This window comes from Pezoporus wallicus, unplaced genomic scaffold (genome assembly GCF_028554395.1).
Source record: "Pezoporus wallicus isolate ANWC-B61680 ecotype Strahan unplaced genomic scaffold, APGP_CSIRO_Pwel_v1 contig_5601, whole genome shotgun sequence".
Taxonomy (NCBI): domain Eukaryota; kingdom Metazoa; phylum Chordata; class Aves; order Psittaciformes; family Psittacidae; genus Pezoporus; species Pezoporus wallicus.
Window position 1 is genome coordinate 535,141 of NW_026642944.1, and position 25,434 is coordinate 560,574.

General features: G+C 39.4%; 1 protein-coding gene across 5 annotated transcripts in view; it reads right to left on the reverse strand.

Annotated features, from left to right (window-relative positions):
- LIFR (LIF receptor subunit alpha) overlaps window positions 1–25,434 on the reverse strand; it is an 84,463-nt gene that overhangs the window by 18,162 nt on the left and 40,867 nt on the right. For 3 of the 5 annotated variants that reach the window (XM_057433249.1, XM_057433246.1, XM_057433247.1), the window contains exons 2-9: window positions 21,350–21,456; window positions 8,468–8,623; window positions 7,643–7,763; window positions 5,423–5,574; window positions 3,575–3,738; window positions 2,696–2,870; window positions 2,188–2,457; window positions 79–208 (exon numbers count right to left, since the gene is read on the reverse strand). In XM_057433249.1, coding sequence (XP_057289232.1) covers window positions 79–208; window positions 2,188–2,457; window positions 2,696–2,870; window positions 3,575–3,738; window positions 5,423–5,574; window positions 7,643–7,763; window positions 8,468–8,549 — 1,094 coding nt within the window. In that variant the 5' untranslated portion in view covers window positions 8,550–8,623; window positions 21,350–21,456. Of the gene's footprint in view, window positions 1–78; window positions 209–2,187; window positions 2,458–2,695; window positions 2,871–3,574; window positions 3,739–5,422; window positions 5,575–7,642; window positions 7,764–8,467; window positions 8,624–21,349; window positions 21,457–24,924; window positions 24,944–25,434 lie in introns of those variants that run through there. The other 2 variants (XM_057433250.1, XM_057433251.1) reach the window with 2 other exon arrangements.

A 25,434-nucleotide genomic window follows, 5' to 3' on the forward strand; every position in this document is an offset into this window, starting at 1 on the left:
TGGTGCAGTAAGTCATAGGCAGCGACAGATATATTCCAGTTCTACCTTTTTACTTCTTTTAGTGCTGAAATATTTTACCTTTCAAATAAACTGTACTTAGTACGTCGTTTTCCATACAGTCCACTGGGTCTACCTGGTTTCCAGGTGCATTTTATTATCAGGAAGTTGGATGTTTCACAGCTGAGGTTTTCGGGAATGTCAGGGGCATCTGTAGCACAAAAAAGAAACCAAAACAGTGAGCCAATGTTTTACCATCCTAGTGGGGCAGTTGGGCCGCTAGCTTCCTGAAAGCATCACCGTTCATGTTTGCTGGGTCTAGATTGAGTACCTCAGAAATACATGGTAATAGTTATGCTTCAACCATAAAAATAATATGCTTTAAAAAAAAATCCCAGTAAAACAGATGGGTAATTATTATCAGCCCCATCTGACTAACACTTCACTCTAAGCTTCTAAGTGGGTGGGTAATCTGGTAAATCAGACGCAAATAAGTTCGCAAGGTTCAGGCTCTGACCTGGAAGTGTTTCACTGAAACTCTGCCACGACTGTTCCAAAATTCTGAGCATCAGAGTAGCCACTGAGCAATGTAGGAATGCTGTTGCACGTGGGTCACATTTTCTTACATGCCAACCCCACTGCTGCTCTGAATTCTCTAAGCAAGTCATGTCAGGGAGGTGTTCCCTTTAGCATAAATTCCAGACTGAATTTGAAACTTAAAGCAAGCCCCAAATGGATCATCCCCTTCACTGTTGCTTTGGAAGTGCCCATCTTTTTCTTTTAAAGCTTGGTCTTTGCTCCCATGCTAGAGTGGTGTTGAGTGCCTACCTGGAGAAGATAGGCAATGATCCCAGCAGAGAAGATAACCATACTAATGTAAGACTAATCAGAACACTTATTTCAAGTCTCATGCACTTTTCTCCGAAAGATACCGCAATAACATCCATGTACCTGCCCTAACACAAAAGGCCACTGTGGCAGGCTTAGTTCAGAATGTGAGTAGAGGGCCAAGAAGAGCACTTATTTTGCCAGACCTAGACTTAACTAAGGTGATGTACATACACATTTACTTCCTTTATCTTTTCTTCCCAAAATGTCTCTCAAAAGCAAGAACATCATGGCAAGTTCTCTCCCTTCCCACTCAGCAGGTACTACAAGAAACACTGGCAGGAAACAGACTTGACCATATCCCAGCTCTTCAAAATCACTGTATGGGAGAAACCTGGGGAATTATCACAGACTCTGATCATAAACCACTGACTTATTTACCAGGAAGATTCTCACACAAAAGAAAATATTGCACAAATAATGTAAAGAAGGAATCTCACTGGGAAGTCATATGAAGTTAGATTGTCTTGCATTTGCTGCACACACTTAATACATGAAGTCAGTGACAGGAGACACAGGCTGAAACTGGGAACAGACTTTCAAAACTAGTGCAGTCTCTCCTTCCCATCAGCCACAAGGACGCTAACTTCACAGGCAGGCATTTGTAATGCAGAACAGGATTCTAAAACCCCTGTGGAGAAAACCCAGAAATCTCTAAAGTGAACAATTTTGGGAAAGAAGACCAGCTACTTTCACTTGTTTGCTTTAAGAAGTGTCTGTATGTGGAAGAGATTTCTGAGGCTGGCATGGCTACACAGAGAAGATACACAGTGATTCAGTATATTTAAAGAAAATACTAAGAGAATGTTTAGAAGGTTTTCCAGGAAAGAGGAACTGTCAGCTGGGTTCCTTTGCTGTGACTAGCTCCCAGCGAGCTACTGCTCTGGATAAGCATCTGTTGTTGTTGCAAGTGTAACTGTTTACCGTTTAAATTTGAATGGTTGGAAGATTAATGTTTTCACTTACAATTCTTGCTCTTACTCTTGCCTTGCAATGGACCAAAATAGAACAGATGTAAAACCTAAACTGATGGAGACTTCAGATGAATCGTCATATGGCAATAAACAACTAATTATTCCAGATCATTAAGAAGCACCTTAGAAAGATATGAGAGAAGCACTGGGCCAGGTTCTAAGAATGGAGGGCTTCCATAGAGAAGTCAAACCAGTATAATCCCAACTAAAACTTCAGAAACAAAAAGTCAGGGGAAAAAAGCCACAGTAGTATTTGGTTTCTAGCAGAACTCTAAGAGTTTCAAAATTGATTTTTTCCCCTAAGGATAGTAAATATAATGATACATACATCCTACAAATAAGACAGCTCCATCTGTCACATCTTCGGACAGTGTGCACACTGCATTTGTTCCACTGGCATCTGAAGCACCGGCATTCATCACTCTGATTGCACTGCTCCGGCTACTCAGAGGTATCATTGGATATATTTCTGGTCCATAAGTCATCTGTTTTATCTGCTGTCCTTCTTCATGGACACAACAAATTGTCAAATCTGAACCTACTGCCACCACAACGTCCTGAGGAAAGACCCCACTCCCGTTGGGCTCTGTATCTTTTCCTATTAGAGAAACAAAAAACAGAACCATGGTGCTGATCAGCTAACATGTGACTGAGAAGCACGCCGAAGCATGCAAATCAATGTTTACTAGGTTTCACTAACTAATGATTGCATTATTTCTCTAATCAAAGCACCTCCCAAAAGCAGCAGTCAATCAGTGCCTAATGCGCTTCCTCTGATTTTGGCTTACTTTTCATAAAACAACCAAAGCCATGTGGTGGCAAGGGAACAAACATACCAGGGACCTCTCCTACTGGGCTCCATTCACTCCAGTCCTTGGGGCCAGCAAACTGTGTTACATTAATGTAACAGCGAATCTTCACATAGTGCGATGTACACTCCAGAGGCATATCTGATGTCCAGTTCCAAGAAAGAATGATGTCTTCATGAGTCAGTTTTGAGTAGTAAGTTACCTACAAAGTTTTACAACCCCCCCCCAAAAAAACCCAACCAAGAGAGAGTTTATGAACACGTGTTAGTAATGACATACAATCTCCCACGTGTCAACAGAATTGCAAATTAAGTGAAGTAAATCATAAAATCCTGATAGGTGATTTGAGTGACCCACCTAACTTTGAATTGTGTTGTGAATTTCCTTGGACAGAAGCCTAAGATACTAAACAGCCCACCAGCCAGGTAGACTGCCAGCCAGAAATACCAGAGGGCGCACATTTGAGAGCGCACATTTGAGAGAGAGCGGGAAGCTTGTCACGCATTTTAAAAGGTATATATTGCATCCCAGTATCCTGGGCCTCTCCCAGGCAGGGAAATGTTCCAACTATTCCAAAATGAAACTCTTCTGATATTAGTCCCAGGGTGTACATTTTATCTCTTCTCCATTCCCAAAAGTTATAAAACAGAGCTACAAATTATCCCGGAGTAGCTGTGGTTGCAACTAGATTAAAAACAAACATGCTGTGACTATGAATAAGTACTGACAGGATAGTAGCCAGTGTTCTCCTAACTTTGAAACTTCATAAGGTTGCCTAACAGAAACATGTCTACACTCAGGTTCTGCAATCTTCATTATTCTCAGCTTTCTTCAAACGATCTCCTACAGTATTACCAAGGGCAAAAGATATATATACATTTTTAACAGAGAAAGAAAAGGACTTACTTGTGTGACTTTTTCTGTTGCTTCTTTACGGAGTACCTGAATTTGCCAAAAGGCATCCAGTCCATATGGGAAGATTAATCCATTATCGCTCCACTTCAGATTTAATGTGGAAGTTGAAAAGTCAGGTGTCAAACTAAGGATGCGTGGAGTAAGAGGAACAAACACTTGAAAAAGAGAGGAGAAAAAAAAGCAATATTAAAGTCATTAGTCAGCAACACAACCCTACAGGTGTTTAGCAGCCACATCTCTCTGCTCTGAACTGGCTAGTAGCCAAACAAACATGCAACTCAACCTCTGTAATTAGAGCAAGATGGGCTCTGTCATTACTTGAGCATGAAAGTTCCCAGGAAAGCACAGGTGCTGATGAGTCACCAGGTAGCATTTTAACATCTCAGCATGCAGATGCGTAAGATCATGAATATGACTCTTCATAATGCATAGTAAGGAAGACAACCTTCATTCAGTGCCACAGAGATAGAGGAAACATGGCGACAAGTCTTTGAAGTGCACATGAGAACACATCTAGGGAGGATGATGGAAAATACCCCAAAGGAGGAAATGAGTTTTGCACACCAGCAGGGAAGAGGCGACTTGGAACAAAAGCAAGAGTAGGAAGAAAAGAGAGCAAAAGCATAGGGTGGAAGAAGCTCATATGAGCCTCTGAAAAGGATCATGGTGAATGCAATTTTAAGCTAGAAGAAAAGTTAAAGGCATGACATGGTGATGGGGACAAGACAGGGAGATTAAACAGAAGCTTCTCTTCTTTGAATGGGTGGTGATGAAGCAAGAGGCTGAGAAACAGGTGAGGATTATGGTAGTACACAAGTTATGGCAGTTCATTGGGCCTGGTGCAGGATAATTCCTGGTTTTTAAATGCATGATTTATCCAACTTCATGCCTGGCCAAGCCTTTGAAAGCCTGCAAAGTGTTCATCACAGTCAACACACTGCTTGGGATAACCTGTGATGAACTGAAAGATTTATCCTCCCTGAAGTAAGCAAGACGCTGGAAAACCCAGTGTGCTGCCCACATATTTTTGAGTAACGTTTGGTTAAAGTTCTTGAGTTGGTCTTAACTGAAAAGCAAACTGAACCCACGGATAAGAAGTACTAATGACACTTAGAAGTCTACTGGCTTTAGAATTTGACTGCATAAAGGAACAAGGAGGCAAACCAATATCAAAGACTAAATTATGAGCAAGCACGGCAGATGGTGTCAATGCCATCTTCAGTTTACATCTTCATCCTTTGGAAGGAAGGAATTTGGCAAAAGTCTAATTTATCTATGACTCCAATATGGTGCAGCCTACATCTCAAGAATAAATGTATTCACTCAGTTTTATATACATTTGTACAGAGTGGGTAAGTCGGGCATATATTAAGAAAATCTGATCCTGTCAGGAGAGACATACAACTTCCCTTAAAATGCTGTGAAATTGCAGGAATAAATTTCATTCTGTAGCTATTCAGTATTTAAGATGGGTGAACAGGCATTAGGAAGTTTATTCTGCCTTTCCCAAGCCAAGTCTGATCAAATGCACTTTATGCCCCATTCAGGTACATCAGTATGTAGATTAGAAACTTGTTCACAAACCCTTTCTCATCTGCAACTAGGGAAAAATAAAAATAAAAATTGAAGTGTGATTAGGCTGTTTTCTTTGTTGTCCTCTGATATGAGAGGCTTTCTTTCCCCTCATACCTGTATGTATGGTAGATTCATATGGACCCAGCACATCAACATTTTACATACATGAACATTGCCAAAGAAAGCTGCAAGCATACACACTTCTGGAGCATTGTTAATCACAGTATAATGGCATTACATATACACATAAAACCTGATGCTTACAGATATCTTTCTTGTGAATTTCAAATTCTTTGGTAGCAAAAGGAATTCCAGAATTGCTGTTTGTAGTTATTGTCACAGTGCTGGAGCTATCTGGGACTGGAATCTCAACCCTTTTCTCCTTAGTTTCAAAACACACAGAAGGAGGGAGGTCACTGAAAAGACAGAGAGGATTAACCAGGCATGTAAGATGACAGGAAACTAAGGAAAGTTAAATCCTATTCCCTAGGACATTAATAAAACACAAATTCTCTGTAATATAACAGAGAGCCTCATATCAAATTCATGAATGAATAAGACTTGCATGGGATTTGCTTAGTATATTAACAGGCATTCCCTCACCTTTCAAGTCACTTTTATCTTAGTGATAGCCTGTGCACTCTTTGTATAATGCAGCAACCCAGCTGTTGAGAGAATCTCCAAAGTGAAAAGTGGACTTCTATAGCAAAAGACACATTTCTGAAACCTACAGTCAGCGTGAATCAGTATTTCAAAACAAGCAAAATCAAAACCTGCAAAATTCATCAGTACCTCCCCATCCCCTTTTGTTTTCTGATTTCTCCTCCCTCCATTTATTCTCTAACTGATGGCATATGGGTGCAAAGAGCAGGTTTACCCATCTGTGTCCCCGTATTAGAACACCTCCCTTCTGGTGCTCCGTTTGTGGGGAAAGAGCAGAGGGCAGGGTAGAGAATTGCTAAGATCCCAGATGGAAATACAGTCTGCTGTCAATGTTTGTACAGTGCTCAGCACAATGTGATCTGGCCTTTCTCTGAAGGTTGTAGATATATAGAGGAAACAATAATGGATGGGTCAAGTCCCTTTGCTCATTATCACTGATATGCAACTAGAAAGGCAGAAAGTTTGGAAAAATCCAGACCTTCCTCTTGGGGGAATGATGGGAGGAAGGAAAGCAAAGAGAACAATGCCAGACTTCCTGCTGAGGGACTGTTACTCACTTATGAACTGGAACAGGACGCTGGAGCTCCCTTCAGCTGGAGTCAAGCGCTTGGGTTGAACTTTTAAGATTCACGCAAGGCTCTGGGCTAGCAAAGGCCAGCTGAGACTTGAGTGCTCAGGAAGGCTATTCCTCTTCTGTACTGAGATATTATTAGAGGATGTTTGGGCAACTGAAAAACAAAATCTTTTTCCCTCAGGGAGGTCTGCACTAAGCTCAGCCCTCAGCTTCTTTGCTTCAAGGACTAAAGTCTATTCTGCTTTGCTAAGGAGAAACAGCAGCAGCTCCATGCTGTTTAGAAGTTTAGGTTTCTTGTTTAGAGGTCAATACCTCATGAACTCTACACTCCTAAACTCTGGCCAGAATGTCAAATATATGCCTTGCCTTTTTTTTTTTTTTCTTTTTAATAGAAATGATAGCTGGCAATACAGGAGGAATAACTAGACACAGAAAATCAAACACGTAGGTGGAAGAAGTGCAGCCAAGCCCTGGGACCCCAAGGACAAGTCTGGGCTGCTTGCAGAACTTACAGGAAAAAAAGACGGTACAAATCTGGACTGGGGGCAGGATCAAGATGCAAAAATTATTTGATCTCATCCTTAGCACATGATAAGTATTTGGCAGATCCACAGCATGGGGAATTGAACATGTAGTTCTCATTAGTGAAAACATACTGAAGATCTAAGTTTTTCAATGTTTCTCAAAATTTTCAACTCGTATTCATTTTGGAAAGCTATTCTAACTGTGGAATAATTATTAAGTTTCCTCTAATACTATGCTCTCCAGACAGCTTAGTATTTATAAAGGTTGTAAGACAGCCACCAAGAGATTTTTCATGTTTTTCCACATGTGAATCTCAACACTTATGTCATATATTCTACCGCTTTGGCCCATAACATCAGGACCCACTTCTTCCAGCTATCATTTCCTTTTGGATTGAACCTGGTGTGAAGATGTCCCTCATGAAAACTCTGAGCAAGGCTTAGGCAGGCACACAGAGGAGTCTGAGTAAAAGAGAGCATCTTCCAGTCATTTGAAAAGAACAAGCAGATTTTGGCAGCAGAATTGTTATCATGAAACAAGACTTTGCCAGAAACCCCACCACTGCCTGAGTTAACAGTGCCTGGAGGGAGTACCACCCAAGGAAAACTGAAGGGGGGATGTTGGGAAACAACAGCATCACAAATTCCATGGGCAGTGACTGAGGGATAGCTATACTTTCATCACAATTTGGTAGTTTTCAAACAGGTATATAAGGGACCTACTCAGTAGTGTAGCAAAAGTCAGTTTGTCCATGTCTTCCTTCGGACAAGACATCCCAAGTACAGATCATTTTACGCAAATTGTGTGTTACACATTTCAAATTCTGGGGTTGCTCCAAAGAACCTGAAATCATAAGAAAGACAGACATAAAGTGCATGTCAGGAATGACCATCTGTAAAACAACTGTTCACATCTATAGACATTCTCTTTGCATTTTTATTGCATGCATGTCTGGCCAGTATTTTAAAACTTTTGAATGATTTGTGTGCCTGATTACAGAAGCCACAGACTGCCAGATTTCTAGAAGCACCTAAAATCTGGGTTTATAACTTGTGTGCAACAACACAGGCATCTGTCTCTTGCCACAATACCCGTTTCTAACCTAGACTAACAAGCAGGCTTTGGGCCAATGGCAAAACCACAGGCTTTGATGATAAAATTAATGAGTTTTTTACTCTCCTGCATTGTCCCACGTTGAGGACAATTAATGACAGAAGGACAATCAAAGATAATGTGTGAAGTAGTTGCAGACAGCCAACATATACAGCAAGGAGGTATCAATACTGACATTTACACCTGCATAAGCAGACTATCACTGTTGCATCATGGAGAATGTAACACCCAATTTTGTACTTGTATACAAGATGCCACTGGGTACTTGAAAGCAAGAGATCAGGTTTGGTAGTACCTCTATCCCTTGGACAGTGTGAGACTATAGAAGTCACCATTTTTGAACATACATATAGTAGGAAAGCAATGTAATTAAATGGTGTAGGTACAGAAGCTACAAAAAAAAGTAATTAGTGAATACATTGCAATAAACTCACCTATCTCCTTACTATATATTAAGCTTCTTAAACATAATATAGCTAGTGCTAAAAGGCAGCGGGTGCTTGAATTCTTCCACATTCTTCTACTGTTTGTTTTTCAGAACAGCAGCTTCAAGCAGGAATAAATGTCATCTTCCAACAAGCTGGTCAGTTCTAAAATTAAAACCAAACAAACAAAAAAAATTCAAATTCCAGAGCTGCTGCTCCAGAAATGCCACTTTTTGTTCCATCTACTTTTCTTCCTTGGTGTTGCTCCCATGTGTAGTAACTCCTTTGTTATCTGGCAGGTAAACCTTTTCACTGTACCAGCCACTTCTTGATGCATATTTTTTCAGGAAGACATTTCAGACATAACCTCAAGAATCACAGGCATGTAAGACTCAACTGTTCACAGGTATCCTTCAGGACTATCTGAGGCCAGAATAGAATAGACATGGCAGGTGTTGCTCTAAAACAGGTCTCTTAGATGAAATATCACATTCACAAAAGGTCTTGCATGTGGTGAATCGAAATGTCCCTTGCTTTGGATATGGTATTAAGGGGACAGGACAGCCCATCTGTTTTCCTCTCACCTCTGCTCATTTTTCATACTGTTGCTACGCAAAGCCATGAGATGCCCAAGACACTGCAGAACCAGATCTGACCACCCAGGATCACTGGTTCAATCCACTGTTAAGTAATAATGTCTGGAGGACAAAAATGGGAGAGGGGGGAAAAAGAGACAAAAGATACTTGTTGCTGTAAATGCTAACCTTAAAGTAAAAATTATCTAGAATATTACATTTAATCTGTTCTTTGAAGATTAATGGGTTGCATGTTTTCCAGCAAGAAGTTTGACTTTTCAGCAGAATCTGGGGAACACACTCAGTTCCACCCACACATCAGACACCACCAGTTTTTCTCTCACAAAGAAAACTACAAGAAAGCTTATCCTAAAGCCCAGCCAATCCCTGGTGCATTGTTTCCCTGTCACTTGAAAGCTCTGAAGACTTGAGCACCCTCCCAGAGAACACAGCTCCCATGTAGAGAGGTGCCTTCTGTCAGTGACCAGCAGCAGGAGCTGGGCTATTTTAATCTAAAAACATAGCTGAGCTACCCTTTCCTACAGAACAGTTTTGTGAAACTCCCATTTTGTCCAGGATACTTCTTTTAAAAGTCTGACCTGGAAGGGCTCATGACTTTGCCTTCAAAATCTCTTCCAAAGTACATCACTGTCAGAATAACAGACTTTTCTTAAAGCCTCTGTAATTTTAAAAGAAAACTCTCTTCACTGATGTCTTCTGCATCACCAGGAATATGGTCCCCCATCCCTGCAATACAACCATATCATTTTGTTTCTTTTTTCTTTTTTTAAGGAATTCTCTCTCAAGGGACAGCTGGGAATGCCCCAAATGCTCTTCTGGTCCTCACCAATCTGCATTTTTCAAGGAGAAACATATCAGCACTATGTCAAGATAATCCAGAGGTGTTCTCAAGGGGCCACAGAACTGACAGAGATGGTATGGTAAATGCCACTGTTATATCTAGAGGGAAGAAATACCCTTAAAATTTAACAATTACTTTATTTTGACCATGCTCTCAAGCCACTTGAAGACCTCATTAAAAATAAACTAATTTAAGCTATATTATTGCCAGACACATCCAGTTCTTCTCTTATATGCTCCTAAGCTGTAACATCCATGTCATGCAATTTGTTATAAGCCAAATCAAGAGTGAAGTTTGACAAAGCCATGTTCTTTCTGGTAAAGATGTATCAAGAACCCCCCAGCACATAAAATATAATAATCTTTGTGCCAGAAGTCCCCCCACTGCATTTTGGTGTCTCTCAAGGTCTTCGTATTGTATTTGTCTATGTTACCAATAAAAACATTGGGATATTACCTCCAGGTTTAAACTTTGCTCAGAAACCTAAACTTTGCTCTGAAACCTTCATCAAAAATATGAAGACCATTCAGACAGACTTAGGAGTTACACAAATAAAATGGTTTCTATTTGTGGTGTACATGGGAATTATATATGTTTGTTTGTGACTTCTTCAAAGGTCATTCCTGGTTTGCAGAAAAGTCCAAAAATCAGAATTTCAAGTTTTATTTCAAGATCACTTAACAGTCCCCCATCACCTGGCAGAAGCCAAGAAAAGAATAGAAACAAGGGAAAGCCCCGATGCCACTTGAATGAGAGAAAAACGCATTGTGAAGTTAATTAAATCCCAAGACTCTCACTTTCTAAACACATTACCTGTACAGGATTGTTCAAAAACCTGTTTGGTCATCCCAGGTTTATGAGGCAGATTCAGCAACTACATGCATGTGTGTGTATGTGCGTATTTCAAGAAAATCATCTGGTTTTCTGCATATTCTTTCAATACATAGCTTACTGAGTATTTCCCCTAAAGCAGATGTTTTAAGAGTAACATCACAGCAGTGAATTACAAGAAATTCGAGTCATACCAAATTCTCCTAACTCAAGCACAGTTTTAATTTCTGTTTCAGAATCAGGCACCAAAGGGAACCTATGTATTTTCATGCAGAGCATAATAAGAGTCTCGTAAACCACAGTCTTTTGTAAGAAGCATAGACTCCCTGGCTCTTGTCTTATACACATTTTATAGATTACTCAAAAGTTGGCAATTCGAAGCCTCATGTCACATAATAAACGTCGTTACCCAGGAGAAAAGATCCCCATTTATGGGCTTGTTTTAATTATAGTTACAAAATAATTGAATAATTTAAAAATAGGAAGTTCACTTTCTTTGGATGAAAGCTGCCTTCCATCAGTTCAAGTCTTAATTCAAACAAGGCATGGAGGGCTTTACTCAACCTAGGGAAATACAAAAAGCATGTTATGCTCTAGGCAGATGTACTCTTAAGATGGATAGGACAATATAAGAGTCAGAAATATTTATTTAGGGCAACAGAACTCAACATTCTCAGATGAAGGCAAAACCTCAATGAGTGCTGGCTGGAGTGCAACAGGAGCAGTTGCTACCAAGTGTAAATTTATTTCAATTTTAAGTCTGTTTTTTAAAAATGGTCTGAAGGGGGTCAGCCCAGTCTCACCAGCAGAAAGAGCAATGACAATTAAACCATCTTTAGCAGTTGTCTATCTTAAAAAACATCCTGATAGCCTATCCCATAACAATCTCACTTTCTTGGGCAATTTATTTGTGTTACGTCACTGGCACTATTGTTAGCGGTCCAGTGTGCTATGCAACTCTCTCTCACTCAGTTTTAAGCACACTACTTTGCCCTATCTCCAGATGAAGAACAATTTAACCTCTGCCTTGCAGCAACCTTTTACATAGAAGATGACTGAGACCAGGTCTCTACTAGCTTCTTCCTTAAAAACTCCAGGGCTTTTTACCCTTTCCCAGTCTCAGATTCTAGATTTCTGATCTTTCCTGCAACAAGTATTTCTCCATGGACCAAATCTGCTGCATCTGCAGCTTTAAAATATTTCTGCCCTCTGATGCCTGAACATTATCAAGCACGACGAAGGAACTTTTCTAAGGAAAACCTGTGCGTAGTATGTGTTTATTCAGTTCATGCCATATTTGCTTTATCTCAACATTCAGATCTTGTTGACTCAATTTCACTGTGTGATCCAGCCCCGGATACTACTGTATAAAGCTGCCACGTAGCTGTTTACTTAGTACTTCAGACTCCAATCTCACCCTCAAATTGACTGCAAACCTCCTGACTTTGCGTATGTTTGCACAGCAAATTCATCTTAAAGGCCTTGCCTGAAAAGGTCTTTCACTTCTGAAATTTTAAAATAAAGAAAAAGCCTCCCATAAATCTATGCTAAGGAACAATATTGTGTGTGTTTCCAAACAGTTCACATGCAAATTCATGTCATACCAACAGCAAAGGCATGGCAGGCTTCAGCATACAACTGCCCATATTTAAAAGCAGCTACAAAAGCAGGATTCCATAATAACTGTTGGAAGTCACAGTACATGGAGATGTCCTGACTTATGCTTAAGACTTTATGCTGTGCAGAGGAACTACCCTTGCGCCTGTGGTCAGAAAAAAAAAAAGTAATTTCAGATTACTTTTTGTGCAGATAAGCTAATAAAGGAACAATTAGATTCAGATTCTTATTCACTGAAGCCAACGGATGGTGATGCTTATTTAAAACAGCTCAATACCAACTCTGGATTTTCAGATGACTTTTAAAGATGTTTTGATGCATACAGTACACCTATTGGTGATCTGATAGGTAAGAGAAGGAAAGAACTCCAACTCAATAATGTGCATCTGGGAAAATACCTATGGACAGCTTTCCTTCAAAACGTTGTCAGCTGGGGAGAAGGTTAAAGGTTCTGTGACAAGTTGAGAAAAGGAGGGTAGGACCAGCTGTTTGACAGTGACATGCTAAGACATTACCAGCTTCTTTGGACTCAACCTCTGAAAGGGAAAAACGGACGGTAACCGGTATCTCTCCTCCTGACTGTATTTCATTCATGTATTTGTTGGCTTAACTGCTTCTGCATTATTTATTTTAAAGCATAGCTGACCAAATGTTCAATTCTCTTAAAAAAAAAAAAAAAAAAAAATCAAAAAAATTCTTTGTCAGTTGTAACAGACCAGTCCTCTAAGCACAGAAGTTCTCCAAAGCTCTGTTCTGCTTCTGAGTTTTCTGGTCTCCGAATATATTCCATTGTGAAGTGCTTGGAAACCGCTTTGGAAACAAGCAAACAAAACAGATAAAAAAATAAAAAATACTTTTGGCCTGCTTTCTGCCTGTAGTCTGATCTGCCACTCACAGCCCTCCAGAATAGGTTTAAAAAAATCTGTGTATTGAGGATCAGTGGCCACACTTATTATGGCTATGTTTGTGCTCCACAGCAGACACCTCAAAAGAAACAGTTAAAAAGTCAGCTTACACGATGTTTAGGGAAAATGCAAGTGGAGAATACTAGATGAAACCATGAAACCAGTAAAAACATATATCAAACAACATATATCAAACAACATATATCAAACAACAAAAAGAAGAAACCTGTTTGTCAATAAATTTTCTCAAGTTACAATTTGTTTTTCTCCACAGTTAAATGTATCATCATAATAATTTACCATTAAATGAAACATTAAAAGCTCTCAAGGAAAAGGATTATATAGCATGCCACCAAAACATTGTAGACAATGATGGCAGGCTGTATTTCTGGCAATACTGAACAGCCAGTCACCCCAAATACAGCCAGGCAGAAGTGAGGGTGCTAAGTGTGTGCCTAGATCAAAACCTTATTGCTAAAAAAAAATTATTCTGCTTAGCAGGTGGAGAAGGCTCAGTTTACTTGTCTCTGCCCAAAGATAACTAATTTAATCTTCAAAGTGAAAGAAAACATGCCTATATCCAGATAAAAATGCATATATCAAATTACACATCCTACTATTGCCAACAGAAAGCTTCCAAAAAAATTCCCCTATCTGAAAGTTCATGCCAGAAGTACACATTTCTGGGAAACCAAGCAAATTGCCAATACAGCTGACAGTAAAGACAATGAACACAGAAACAGAAGATGAATTGGTTTTCTTTAGGACAGTTTTGCTGATCCCACAGCCTTCAGTCTTTGACTTTAAAGCTAGCTGAGTAATAAATAAAAAATTGAAGTAGAATTAAAAACATTAATTTGAGGGGCTTGGCTTTGTTTCAATTGAGTACATTCTTCCACCTCCTTAAAAAAAATTCCCAAAGTTGAGAAAAAAAATCTCTCTTTAATAACCTACAGGCAGGCTTTCCCTCTCTGTTTTATAACATGGCACCATTCCAAGTTATAAAAGATTCGCAGGACATGAATCACTAAAACTTGTTTATAAATGAAGGCTGAATCCCATTTGGGAATCTGACTTTTCCCAGTTCTGAGGAATTAATCTAAGAATCTGCTATTTCTCTTTCCGAAAGCTGATAAAATAATTCAAGTTGCCTATCTGCATGAAATGCACTCTCCTAATCTGCAGCAGAGGAAAAGGAAACAAAGACAGAGTGTTAAGATATTATACAGTAAATGTGTAGGAGTTCACAAGGCCAATTTTTCAGTCCTTTGAGACAAATGTTGTTTTCTTGAGTTTTTTCCTGTCAAGCATGAAGAGAAAAATTCCATTCTCACTGCTTCCTCCAGGTGCCAAACAGCAGTGTCACCTCTGAGATGCTGGGAAGCCACCGCAGGTACCTGCTTCTGCTCTGCAAGGTGAGGTGAAATGGCAGGATGCAACATACAAACTTGGTACCAGGATCGACACTTCAACAATGCATTTGCCAAGCCCCTGGTCACAACCATCATGTCCCTGTTTGTCAATAAATTTTCTCAAGTTACAATTTGTTTTTCTCCACAGTTAAAGGTACCATCATAATAATTTACCACTGAATGGAATATTAAAAGCTCTCAAGGAAAAGGATTATATAGCACACCACCAAAACATTGTAGACAATGATGGCAGGCTGTATTTTTTGCAATACTGAACAGCCAGTCACCCCAAATACAGCCAAGCAGAAGTGAGGGTAAAGCAAGAAATAACACCAGCAAGATCAAAGGTGCACCCAGCTCCCTTCACCTGGCTCAGAGTTTTAGGCCAATGCAAAGCTGCACCTGCTTTCCAGTATTTCCAGTTCTTCCCTTCTTCCTGTCCTAGACTGTTAAACACGATGGAAATACAAATAAGCAAGCTGCAGACTAGGAGAGCTGGTGGATGTTTCCAGGTAGCAATTAGCAGGAGAAGCACCCTCACCTGGCAAAGAGTGAGAGAAAACTCTTTGCATGAGTTTTCCTCATTTGGGAGTATGATGCATAAAGCCTGCATGCAGGACAGAGAACAGAAATGTTTCAAGTCATTTGCTTAGGAAATCCATGAACAAGCATCACAGTTCAAGAGTGATTTTACGAAAGCATTTAGTACTTGTAGGACAGTACAACACCCATACATAAGCAGAAACTGAAGCCCTTAGGACTTGCGTTTGTAAAGGAAAATATACAGAAGAAGCAGATGTCAAATATCTTAACCGTAGCAATAGGTACAATTTTGAGAAGCATTTGGAAGGCATAGTGGAAGACTCCTTTAGGTTATACATTTCAACTAAAAAAAACTCCACCAAACAAGAACAAGTCAGGTGGCTTATAGAGGCAATTGGGAACAATATCCCTGCTGGGACAGCTGGGCTGGAGGCAAAGAATCAGAGCCCAGTGATACTGAAGAGGCAGAGCTGTCAGGCACAGCAGTGGACTGAAAGGGCAGAATAAAGCAAAGAGACACAATAAATCAACGATTTATATTTTTACCACAATGAAAACCAAGTTTATGAGGTGACATTTTGGGGGTTTTCAAGCTAAATATACATTTTGCACACTTTGCCTTTTGTCCTTACTGAGTTACAGTTGTTTTCAATTAAACTGTATGCTAATTTGAAAACTGTTAGTCCTACTGATGCCATTTGCTGCTCACTGCCCAGCATACACAATGTGAGAGCGGAACCCAAGCCAGACACTGCGTTTAGCATTCCTAGTGTGAGACTTCCAGAAGAACAAAGTCACTTTCAAAAGAAAACTGGTCTAACTCCTCAGTTTGGACATCCTTGCCCACATCAATTAGCCACCAAGAACATGGTTAAATAAAAACACATCCATTACTACTACAAACACAGCACTGCTCTACAGATGGTAACAACAGAAAACAAAGTCTTCAGAGAAACACAATGAACCCTAATACTACCAAAATAGATTGAATATGTTTTGGGATATCTACAAGTCTGTCCACAATTTATTGTTGTTATGTATTAGGCAAATGTTATTACAGATTACTCTCTAAGCCTTATTAGACATCAGAGAAGGCATGCTAGAGATGCTGGTACTGCAGTCCAGTAAAGGTTGACTTCATTCTGCAGCTATTTCCTCAGTTAGGTCTCTCCAAGGAGCTGCAGTTTCATCAAGCTTGTAAGGACACACTAAGCTGAGACCTCACCTCCTCATTCTGGGTGAACTGACCTGGGCAGCATGTTCAAAGGTTACTGCGGGGGTAAGAGGACAGACAAAGCATTATCAGATAAGCCTGATTTCCTTAGGAAGTCAGCTCAAATTAACAAGCACAGATTCTTCTTCCACAGAGGTGCAGATGGGAAACACCTAATCATCTGAACAAAGAACAAAGCAAAGGGGTGAAGGTTAAGGGACACTGCTGGCCAAAAGAGAAATTTAGATTTTCTAGGCTATTGTGCTCTACAGCAGAAGGAAATGGCTCTAAGTCATTTACACACTTGTATTTTAACCCATTCAAAAAATTATCTTGATACTTACTACAACTGGCAAATTAATACCGCAGTAAGGTGAAGGATTCAACTTATGTATTTGTGTAAATCTGATACAGCTACACACATTTCCTGATATGTTTGAATTTGGTGACCTCATGGTCGACACACTTCCTTCAATTCTTGTGCTTTGCAATGCAGCATGGAACAAGTACACTGAGCAAAGGCACAAAGGTCCAATTACTTTGCATAAATAAAAAACACATCTTATCATGAATGCTATCGCTACCCACTATGCCTTTTCAATACTTAATACAGGTACAAAGCATAGAAACAAATGCACCCGCATTTTTTGCAATGCATAACCTAGAATCAAATGAAAATACACAGAGAAGGTTTCCCACTTTTCCAGTGCTTGCTGTATTTTACTAATAAATAATTGAAATAAACCACAAACCAAATATTCCAAAACACATTTCATCTGTGGGGAGAGGGGCTACTGTTACTTTGTGTGTAGCTGTCAAGACACTGTATCTTCAGAGGAAAATGTCATTTGCCCACATTGGCAACTGCACTTTACTTAGGTTGAGATTCAAGGGCCAGACATTTCACTCAGACTTTACAAAGAGGGCTGCAGAAAAATATAGCTGTTCCTAAGAAGAGTCATTATCTACTTAATTCTGCCCCTGCTGGTTCTCTTCAGTTAGTATGTCCTTATGAACTAATAAGGACATAAAGAAGCTGACCTTATTAATGAAAGAGTTTATTTTTCTTAATCTGGCAATGTCCAAAATTTTGAACTATATGACCTTTAATCTTCTTTCCACCACAGGAAAAGCCTATTTAGTTTTATAAGAGAACACTGATAATTACTGAAGCAAATCCAAGTGTGTTTTTTTTTTAAACAACCGGCAATGACCTGAGGGCTGGAATCTTTCATTGTTTACAATGAAACCCGTGGTATTTGAATTATTTTTAAGGTACAATGAACTAAATCCAAGTAAAGTCTGTCTTTATGTGTACAAACAGCATATAAATAGATCAAATGCTGAAATGTGGCTCTCACATTAAATAATATATTGAGAATAACAAGCAACAATTGTGCAATATCCTTTTGGAGTGAATATAAGGAATGAAAGTCACGAGAAATAAATTGATTTTTTAGTAATCGAGGGAATGGCAATTCCTGAAACTATAGATCTATAGTTTCTGATAAATTCACATTGTAGTGATCTTTCTTGAGACTTTAAAAGCTCTTATGCCCTTCTGTATTTACCCTCTTAATAAAAGTATCAGGCACGTCACATGAAGATCTACTACAGCATGTTACCATGCACAGACTACCCTTCCACTGGGGTGAGCAATTGTTTTCTTCTTTGTTCCACTCCAAGGTGGGCACTCAATGCTGCCATTCCCCTTTCAAAGAACTAAGATCTACAATGGAGTATGACATTATCAGAACAAACCTGTCCATATATAACAGCTGGCATTTATTTCTCTCACATACTGTTTTAGTCATACCTTTTTCTCCCCTTTCCCCCTCCCACCCAGCTTTTCATTTGTACATGTACATCCATATCCTCCTTTTAAGGTGGCAATGTGTAGGAAATCATAAGAAATACAAATATAGACTTCTGTAGTCTATATGCATCAGAGCTGGTCTCTTTCCTAGTTAACTTACTTAGACCCAAGAGAGATCACTGCCAGACTAAAAGAAATAAATATTAAATCTTGCACTTCTGTGTGCATATACACAGGCAGACATACCGGAAACTGAGACTGACTCTCTCACACACATGTGGGTTCATGATACCAGTACCCTTTCATTGTCTTGCAGTTCAGAGCCTTCATCAGAGCCGCTGACTCAAAAGACATGCAGGCACACCTGATCCTCCTTGTCTGCTCTGCAAAACTCACAAAGGTCTCTAGGTTCCTGCAAAGGACTTATGGTCCACTTGTAGATCAGTTCTCATAGCACCACAGCCAGCAACACAGTGGCTCAACATAAATTAATTCATTCATGTTATCCTTTCTATGCATCTAAGAGCCTTTGACACCTCCAGAATACAATCTCAGATCAGTTTTAGTGTACTCCTCCGTTTTATCCTCAGTTCTACCAATATACGGCACTTGCTTAACTGCATTGCCCTAACTGAAATAAATCACTTACTGCAATGCCAAAGGCACAAGATGCAATTGTTTTACAATTAAATTAGTATCTGGTTTTCCATTTCAAATAATTTAGACAGAACATTGTTTTAAAAGTAAACATATAAAAAAGTTTAAATTTCATTTTCAATTTCTGCTAAATTACTTCAAATCTGATTCAAACATAGATCTCTCAGTCCACAACAGTGAAAAAGATGCTAAAAAAATCCTAAGTTTATTCAGAATACGCCAAATGATAAGTTTACATCTTGTCTGCAGGTTGGATTTATCTATCTTAGAAAGTTCCTTGGTTTTGGTTGACTTAAATAAGCTTCTAAGCTCTCCAGCTGTTTCATGGAGGGTCATAGAATGGAAAATATTGCAATAAAGTACTTTGCAGAGGAATAAAATACTTGAGCAAACGCTGCACCATTAAAATAATCCTTAGCAAAAGGAAAAAAATCAATGAGCAGCTTAACATCTTAAAATAATAAGCAAGATGGCTAGGACCCATATCTATAATTTTTATTGCTGTAAAATAAAGCAATGCTTTTCTGTCATTCCTTTCAGAACTTAGCAAAAGCAGTGAATTGAGTCCCTGTATATAACCCACCAGCAAGTGCTGAGACAGCAGTGTCTGTAAGGCTACTGGTGCCGCATCTCATTTAAAACTGAAAGCAGCTCATAGAAAAGTGAGATTGATACGAATAGGACATACAGTGAGTCAGTTCCACAAGTCTCTCCTGTCCTGATTCACACTTAGAATAAGAACACAAAACAGAAATTTCAAAGCCACATCTGCACTTCATCTCACATCTTCACATCATTTTCACATGACCATTACTATGTGACCTCTAACTTGCATCTGCCTCTTCCCCCTCAATCCTCCCTTGAAAGCAAGACTCTTCCTCTGAAGATCTCTTTTTCTTTCTCTTCTCAAGGGTGACTATAAAAAAGGGCTGTGGAAAGGGAAAAACAACCCTGGATTTTACACACACAAGTCATTCCAACTTTGCTATCTCTGTTTAACAAGGTTCTTCCTTCCTCCTATTATTAGTAAATCTCATGGTTTACTTCTCTCAGTATTGAGCTGGCAGATGATGTACAAAAGAAGAAGGATTTCTCACTTATTAGATTCTATCATCATTAAATCCTGTATACCTACACACTGGCATGAAAAAAATCTCTTCCTGTAGAAGGCTGCTCATCACATTTTTCATGCATTGTTGTCGATACATTTAACGTTTTTGTTTCACAACTCAGCAATGAAGCAGCTATTGTTTCCAAAGTGCTGAGCAAGTCCAACTGTGGGAATTAGAGACGTGAGACAACTCTCAATGGTCTCTCTGGTGGCTGCTCTGTGAGGTGCCCAGGCATGTGAGAGGAGAAAGCAGGGGTGAAGGTAAACCTACCTGCAGAGAAGAGTTAATTGGACAACTAACTTTTTGGTTAGTTTCCAAGAAAGTCATGCTCTGTTTGAGCTTATTTTTTATTTCTATGCCAGCATTTTATTCCTTAGGAAAATTTCTGCTCTTTATGTATCTAACCAAGTCCATCCAGATATACAGTGCGTATCACACAAGGCCAAGCATGTTCTTGTTAAGTTTACCTGTCTAAACCCGTAGACTGGCAAAACCTCTGATGTAAATTTCACAGTAAGAAATACCAAATTCCCATTTCTTCTTCCTTTTGGAAATCCTTTTCTACAAAAGCTTGTGCCAATCTCACCATGAAGCAGTTCATTAGAATCCACACAGCATTTAGAAACAACACAACTTCAAACATCTTTGCAGATGATACTCTGCTTTTCCCATTTCTGCAATTTTCCTTATTAAAGAATTATGCACTGGATTAGTAAAAGGATCATATATAAGAAACATATTTAGATAACAATGCATATGTCTTAGGGATATAAATATTTGACTTCAGAATAATATATACAGAGAGCCTTTGTGAGCTATGGTAGAAGAGACTGGAAGGATCAGAGGTACATATATATATATGTACTTATATACATATATATATACACATACCCCCATATATATAAAGAATGCAAATGACAAGTATCTTTTTTTCCCAAATAAGAAAATTTAAAATAAAAAAAAAAACAAAAAACAATCAATTATCATTAAATATGGTAAAAATTAATTTATGTTGCTTTGGAAGATGAGATCAACTGGAGGTAATCATTACCAAAAATTCTTATTAAAATGATCAGTTCATCAAATCATCAAAAACCTGGTTTAGATTGCAGCGTTTCATTCATCTTAATTCTCAAGTCCCATGAAACAAACAGCCAAATGCTATCAGAGATCACCTGTGCACTCTGACGAGAAGGTATTTCAAAGCCATGGAGTGCTGCTCATGACTAACTGCTGATTTACACAAGATAAGCCTCAGCAACCACATATATGAGTTTGCTCCTGAATTTTCAAACGCATAACTATATGACTAATTCTATCTTATGAATTAAGGTATGCATAAACTTACATTTGCGCTGTTGGCAGGAGCCCAGCTGCAGGAGCCTGTGACAGTCTCAGTCCTTAGTCTTCAGTATGGGAACGCTGAATGTTGAACTGGGCAGTCACATCAGATACCTGAAGTACATGAAGATTCATGTATGAATTCATCATGAAGAATTCTACACTAAAGGAACACTGAGAAAAGGTGTGGAATTATAAATATATCTTTTGTTTATATACCTGTGTAGAGAGGGAAATAACACTATTCTGCTGAAAGTTTGTTACTGACCTAATTCTACCAGCAGCTGTTGTAATGATGAGTGCTTGTTCCCATTTCTGTCTGCAGTAAACACTGCCCAAACGCCAACTGAAAATTACCTACTGATTAGCAAGCACACACATAGCAGAGCAAAAGGATAACAGACAAGCATCTAATGCTTTCAAGGATACATTTTTCACATATTAACACCAGTTTAACCACTCATTAGTTGAAATAATGGGGAAGCAAATGAAAACATTCAATTGTCAAAGTATCAGTTATCACAGCTTAAGCAAATAAATACATAAAAGTCACCGAAAAGTCCTCGCAACTTTGTACAGATGAAGCTGCCTTACAAGAGTACTCAATCTAACAGCATAAGAGAAAGACCAGCCGTTTATTAGCAGTGGAAATGGTTTAATCCAGTACAAAGTTGATTTACATACAAGATCAAATGATTACATAGAGCAATTTGAGTCTGAGAGATTGTCTGTTGTTGCAAAGCCTAAAACAATGCAACTATTTAGTTCAGCAAGGTTACTTGATCACAGTTCTCAATTACCTACACAGAGAAAGGATTTAAGCATAACCCACAATTTAGGAGATACAACAGTCAATGCCACGTAGTAGACCTCCACTGAAAAGTGCACATTGTTAAAAGTAAAACTAATTAAGTATTGCCAAAGGTTTTCAAGCATGGGATGAATGGATTGAAACAAAAAATAAGATTGGATGCATTCCTAAAAGTAATGATAAATATAGGCTCAACACAAGTGTTCCCAGATTAAATTTTTTGGTTCACGTTACACCAATGTCAGGGTAGATTAACATAAATCTTGCACAGATGTCACATCAATAAGCATTTTAAAGGTGAAGGAAGACAATATTCAGGGGACAAACTACAGATTTTGAGGGAAAAAACAAGGTTCACATGATAGCTTGCTGGATTTACATCCAGACTGATCCTGTCATTTGTAACATGGGGCCACATTTGGTCAAAAGCATTTTCTTTCAAAAGTTTCCTAGCATATTGAAAAAGAAACAGGCCAATCACATTTAATTTGGAGGAGAAGGCTGTTCTATATTTGGGATCATGACAATGCTATTCTAGCAGATGAATTACAAGTTACGTGCCTGGAGACCTGTACACTAAAGACTTCTCATAGCCATGACCTTTGGAAGAGTATGGAGCAGGGGGAAAGAGGGGAAAAGGAAGAGGAACAGGCAGACTCTAGAGAACAGATATTATTATCATCAGAACCAGCAGAAACCATAGCAAAAGTAAGAGAGTTTGATGTTTATGTCCACCTCACACAAAAGAGTACTTCAGTGCTTGTATGTAACTCAAGGCAACACTGAAATTGACAATATAAATAAATCACATTTTTGGTTTTTTTTTTCTCTCTCTCTTCCTCTCCCTCTGCTCCTTGGATTAAACATTAAAAGCTTATCTCCTTGGTTTTAGCTCCAGAATAGCTGTGAAACCTCAAAGGTCAAACATCTCTTTTGCCACAAGTGCTGAACTTGATCCAAAACACGAAATATTGTGAAAATTAGTTGTAGTTGGAATACTTATAACTTACATTCACCTTTGGGCTTCAGTGTCTGCAGAAGCCCCACCTATAATATTGACTGCTATAATTTTCTTTGATTTAAGCAGCATTTGTGCCCTGTGGTAATATTATGACCTATTATTTCAGAAAGATATTTTGAAGCTCTGTCCTCACTGATTTTGTAGTTAAGAGAGGCCATTAGATCACCCAGTTCAAGAAGGGCAAATCTGTGGTCAGCCATACAAACAGGGGTACATCACATGATGAGCAGTATTGCTGTCTTGGCACATGAGCTTCTGGGTGACCTGTTTGGAAGGAAGAAGGGCAGCCAGGCTAAGGCAGATACCACTAGACAGCCCCAAAAGGCAACTACCTGCCCAGGCTAGCCCCACGCTGAGCAGAGCCATGCCTCACCTCCCACTTGTCCAAATCTCCCTCTCCTCTGGGATTGCCCAGATATGCAGAATATGCTGTACAACTCTTAAATATCCAAGTAATTTGAAATGCAACTTGTAAAGTTACAGAAAGCATGAACATCCGAGATGCTCAAACTGCCTGGTGGACTTCACCCTCAGCCCAAATGCTGCAGGAGGGCTCGCCTTCACACTGTTTAGGACTGACATGTGGAAGTCCAGACTAGACCACTTTGTAGCAAATGGCCCAGGTCACCATCTGGCTAACCAAACCAGCATTTTCTGCACTTCTTTGAACTTCGTTTTCAAAGTGTTCGAAATGAATAGAAAGTATTTTTTCAGCTTTAGGCTGAAATGTATGCAGTGCCCAAGGGCACAATGTGGGGGGCATTTAACGGCATAAAGCCACCTGGGATAGAACTGGCTTGTTCTGCTTACCATGCTTATCCATGCTTGCCATAGACCATATCCACACCATCTAGAATAAACATTTAATCATGATATCTAGTCAGCTGAGCCTGTATTTCCTCTTAGAAAGGAGTAATTGATTTATTCAGGGAGCAGAACTAGCTTAGATGGATGGCTAAGGGCTAGAAGTAAGCATGTAAGTCTGAACCAGACTGATAATGTCAACCACTTGTTCCTTGCACTTGTATTATACTTCTAAGCAACTTGTACAATAATGACAAAATCACGCAAGCATAAGTAGTATTCCAGCATACTTTTCAGGCAGTGTTTATGCCCTAAAGAAATCCTACAAATACAATGCTTTATTTAAATGTCATGATTATGTACCACAAACTACCAGGCAACCTTGATAGGAAGCTATCAAGGTTCATTCAATACACAAAACTATGATCAGTGCAGCTACAGGTACACAGCAATATCTCTCTCTATTTTAGTAATGTATGTATATTCGAAAAGAAAGTGCTTCTGACTGATGATCAAAATGCAGTAAGCTATACTGGCAGAGAGCACTGGTATAATGTGTCTCATCGACATAGAAGCATGCAAAAAGAAAGAAAGAAAATATCAAAACCCCACTGGTTTTCTCTAACCAGTGTTACTGTATCAGGATCTGGCTACTGTATCAGCACTGTATCGGCTGGCAAAGAAAATGTTGCAGCGCAAGAGCAACCCCAAGAAAGCCCTACTTCGTTTACAATCATTCTATGATCATACCTACTTAGGAAATTTCAAGACTTCAGGAAACTTAAGGAGGCCAAGGCTAGCTGAGAGGCTGTGCCTTTTGGTCTTGCAGGAGGCCACCCCTCAATTGCTGGGTTTACAGGTGAGAAAGGAGACTCTGGTCCCTGACAACACATGGCCCAAGAAAAGGGAAAGCCATCCTGCTCTCAAGCGCACCCCTAATACCAACCTTACAACACAGGGTGCCTGTCCTCTGCTGTGGGCTGTGCTGTGGGTCTAATGTTTGGCAGGGTAGGAAGTGAGGCAGAAGAAATTGCTACAGTACTGTCCTTGTTTCCATGACACGTGCTTTTATAACTTGTGCTCCCTGAGGTAAAAGGCATAATTTGGCCTCAACAGCTGACAACTCAGCAGTTCTCTGCCTGTGGGATAAGGGAAAGCTGCTTCTGTTGTAGCAACAATCTTTGACCCAGCTCCAATGCCAGCTCCAGACTGTGCATGGAAAGGAGAGGAGACGTATGCCCTTCAAAACCTTACAGCCTGACCAACATTCATACCAGTGGGTTAGGAGTTATTTTTAGTTTAAGCACTTTCTGCTTGCAGTGAAACCTGCTACTAGGAGTGATTCCAAGGGACAGCAGCAGGGAAAGGCAGACAGCAGCAAAGTGGCAAAAGGCCCTGCTGAGAACCTCTTGCTTGCAGGAAGTGCAAGGACCTTATTAACACATGGCAGGAGGGC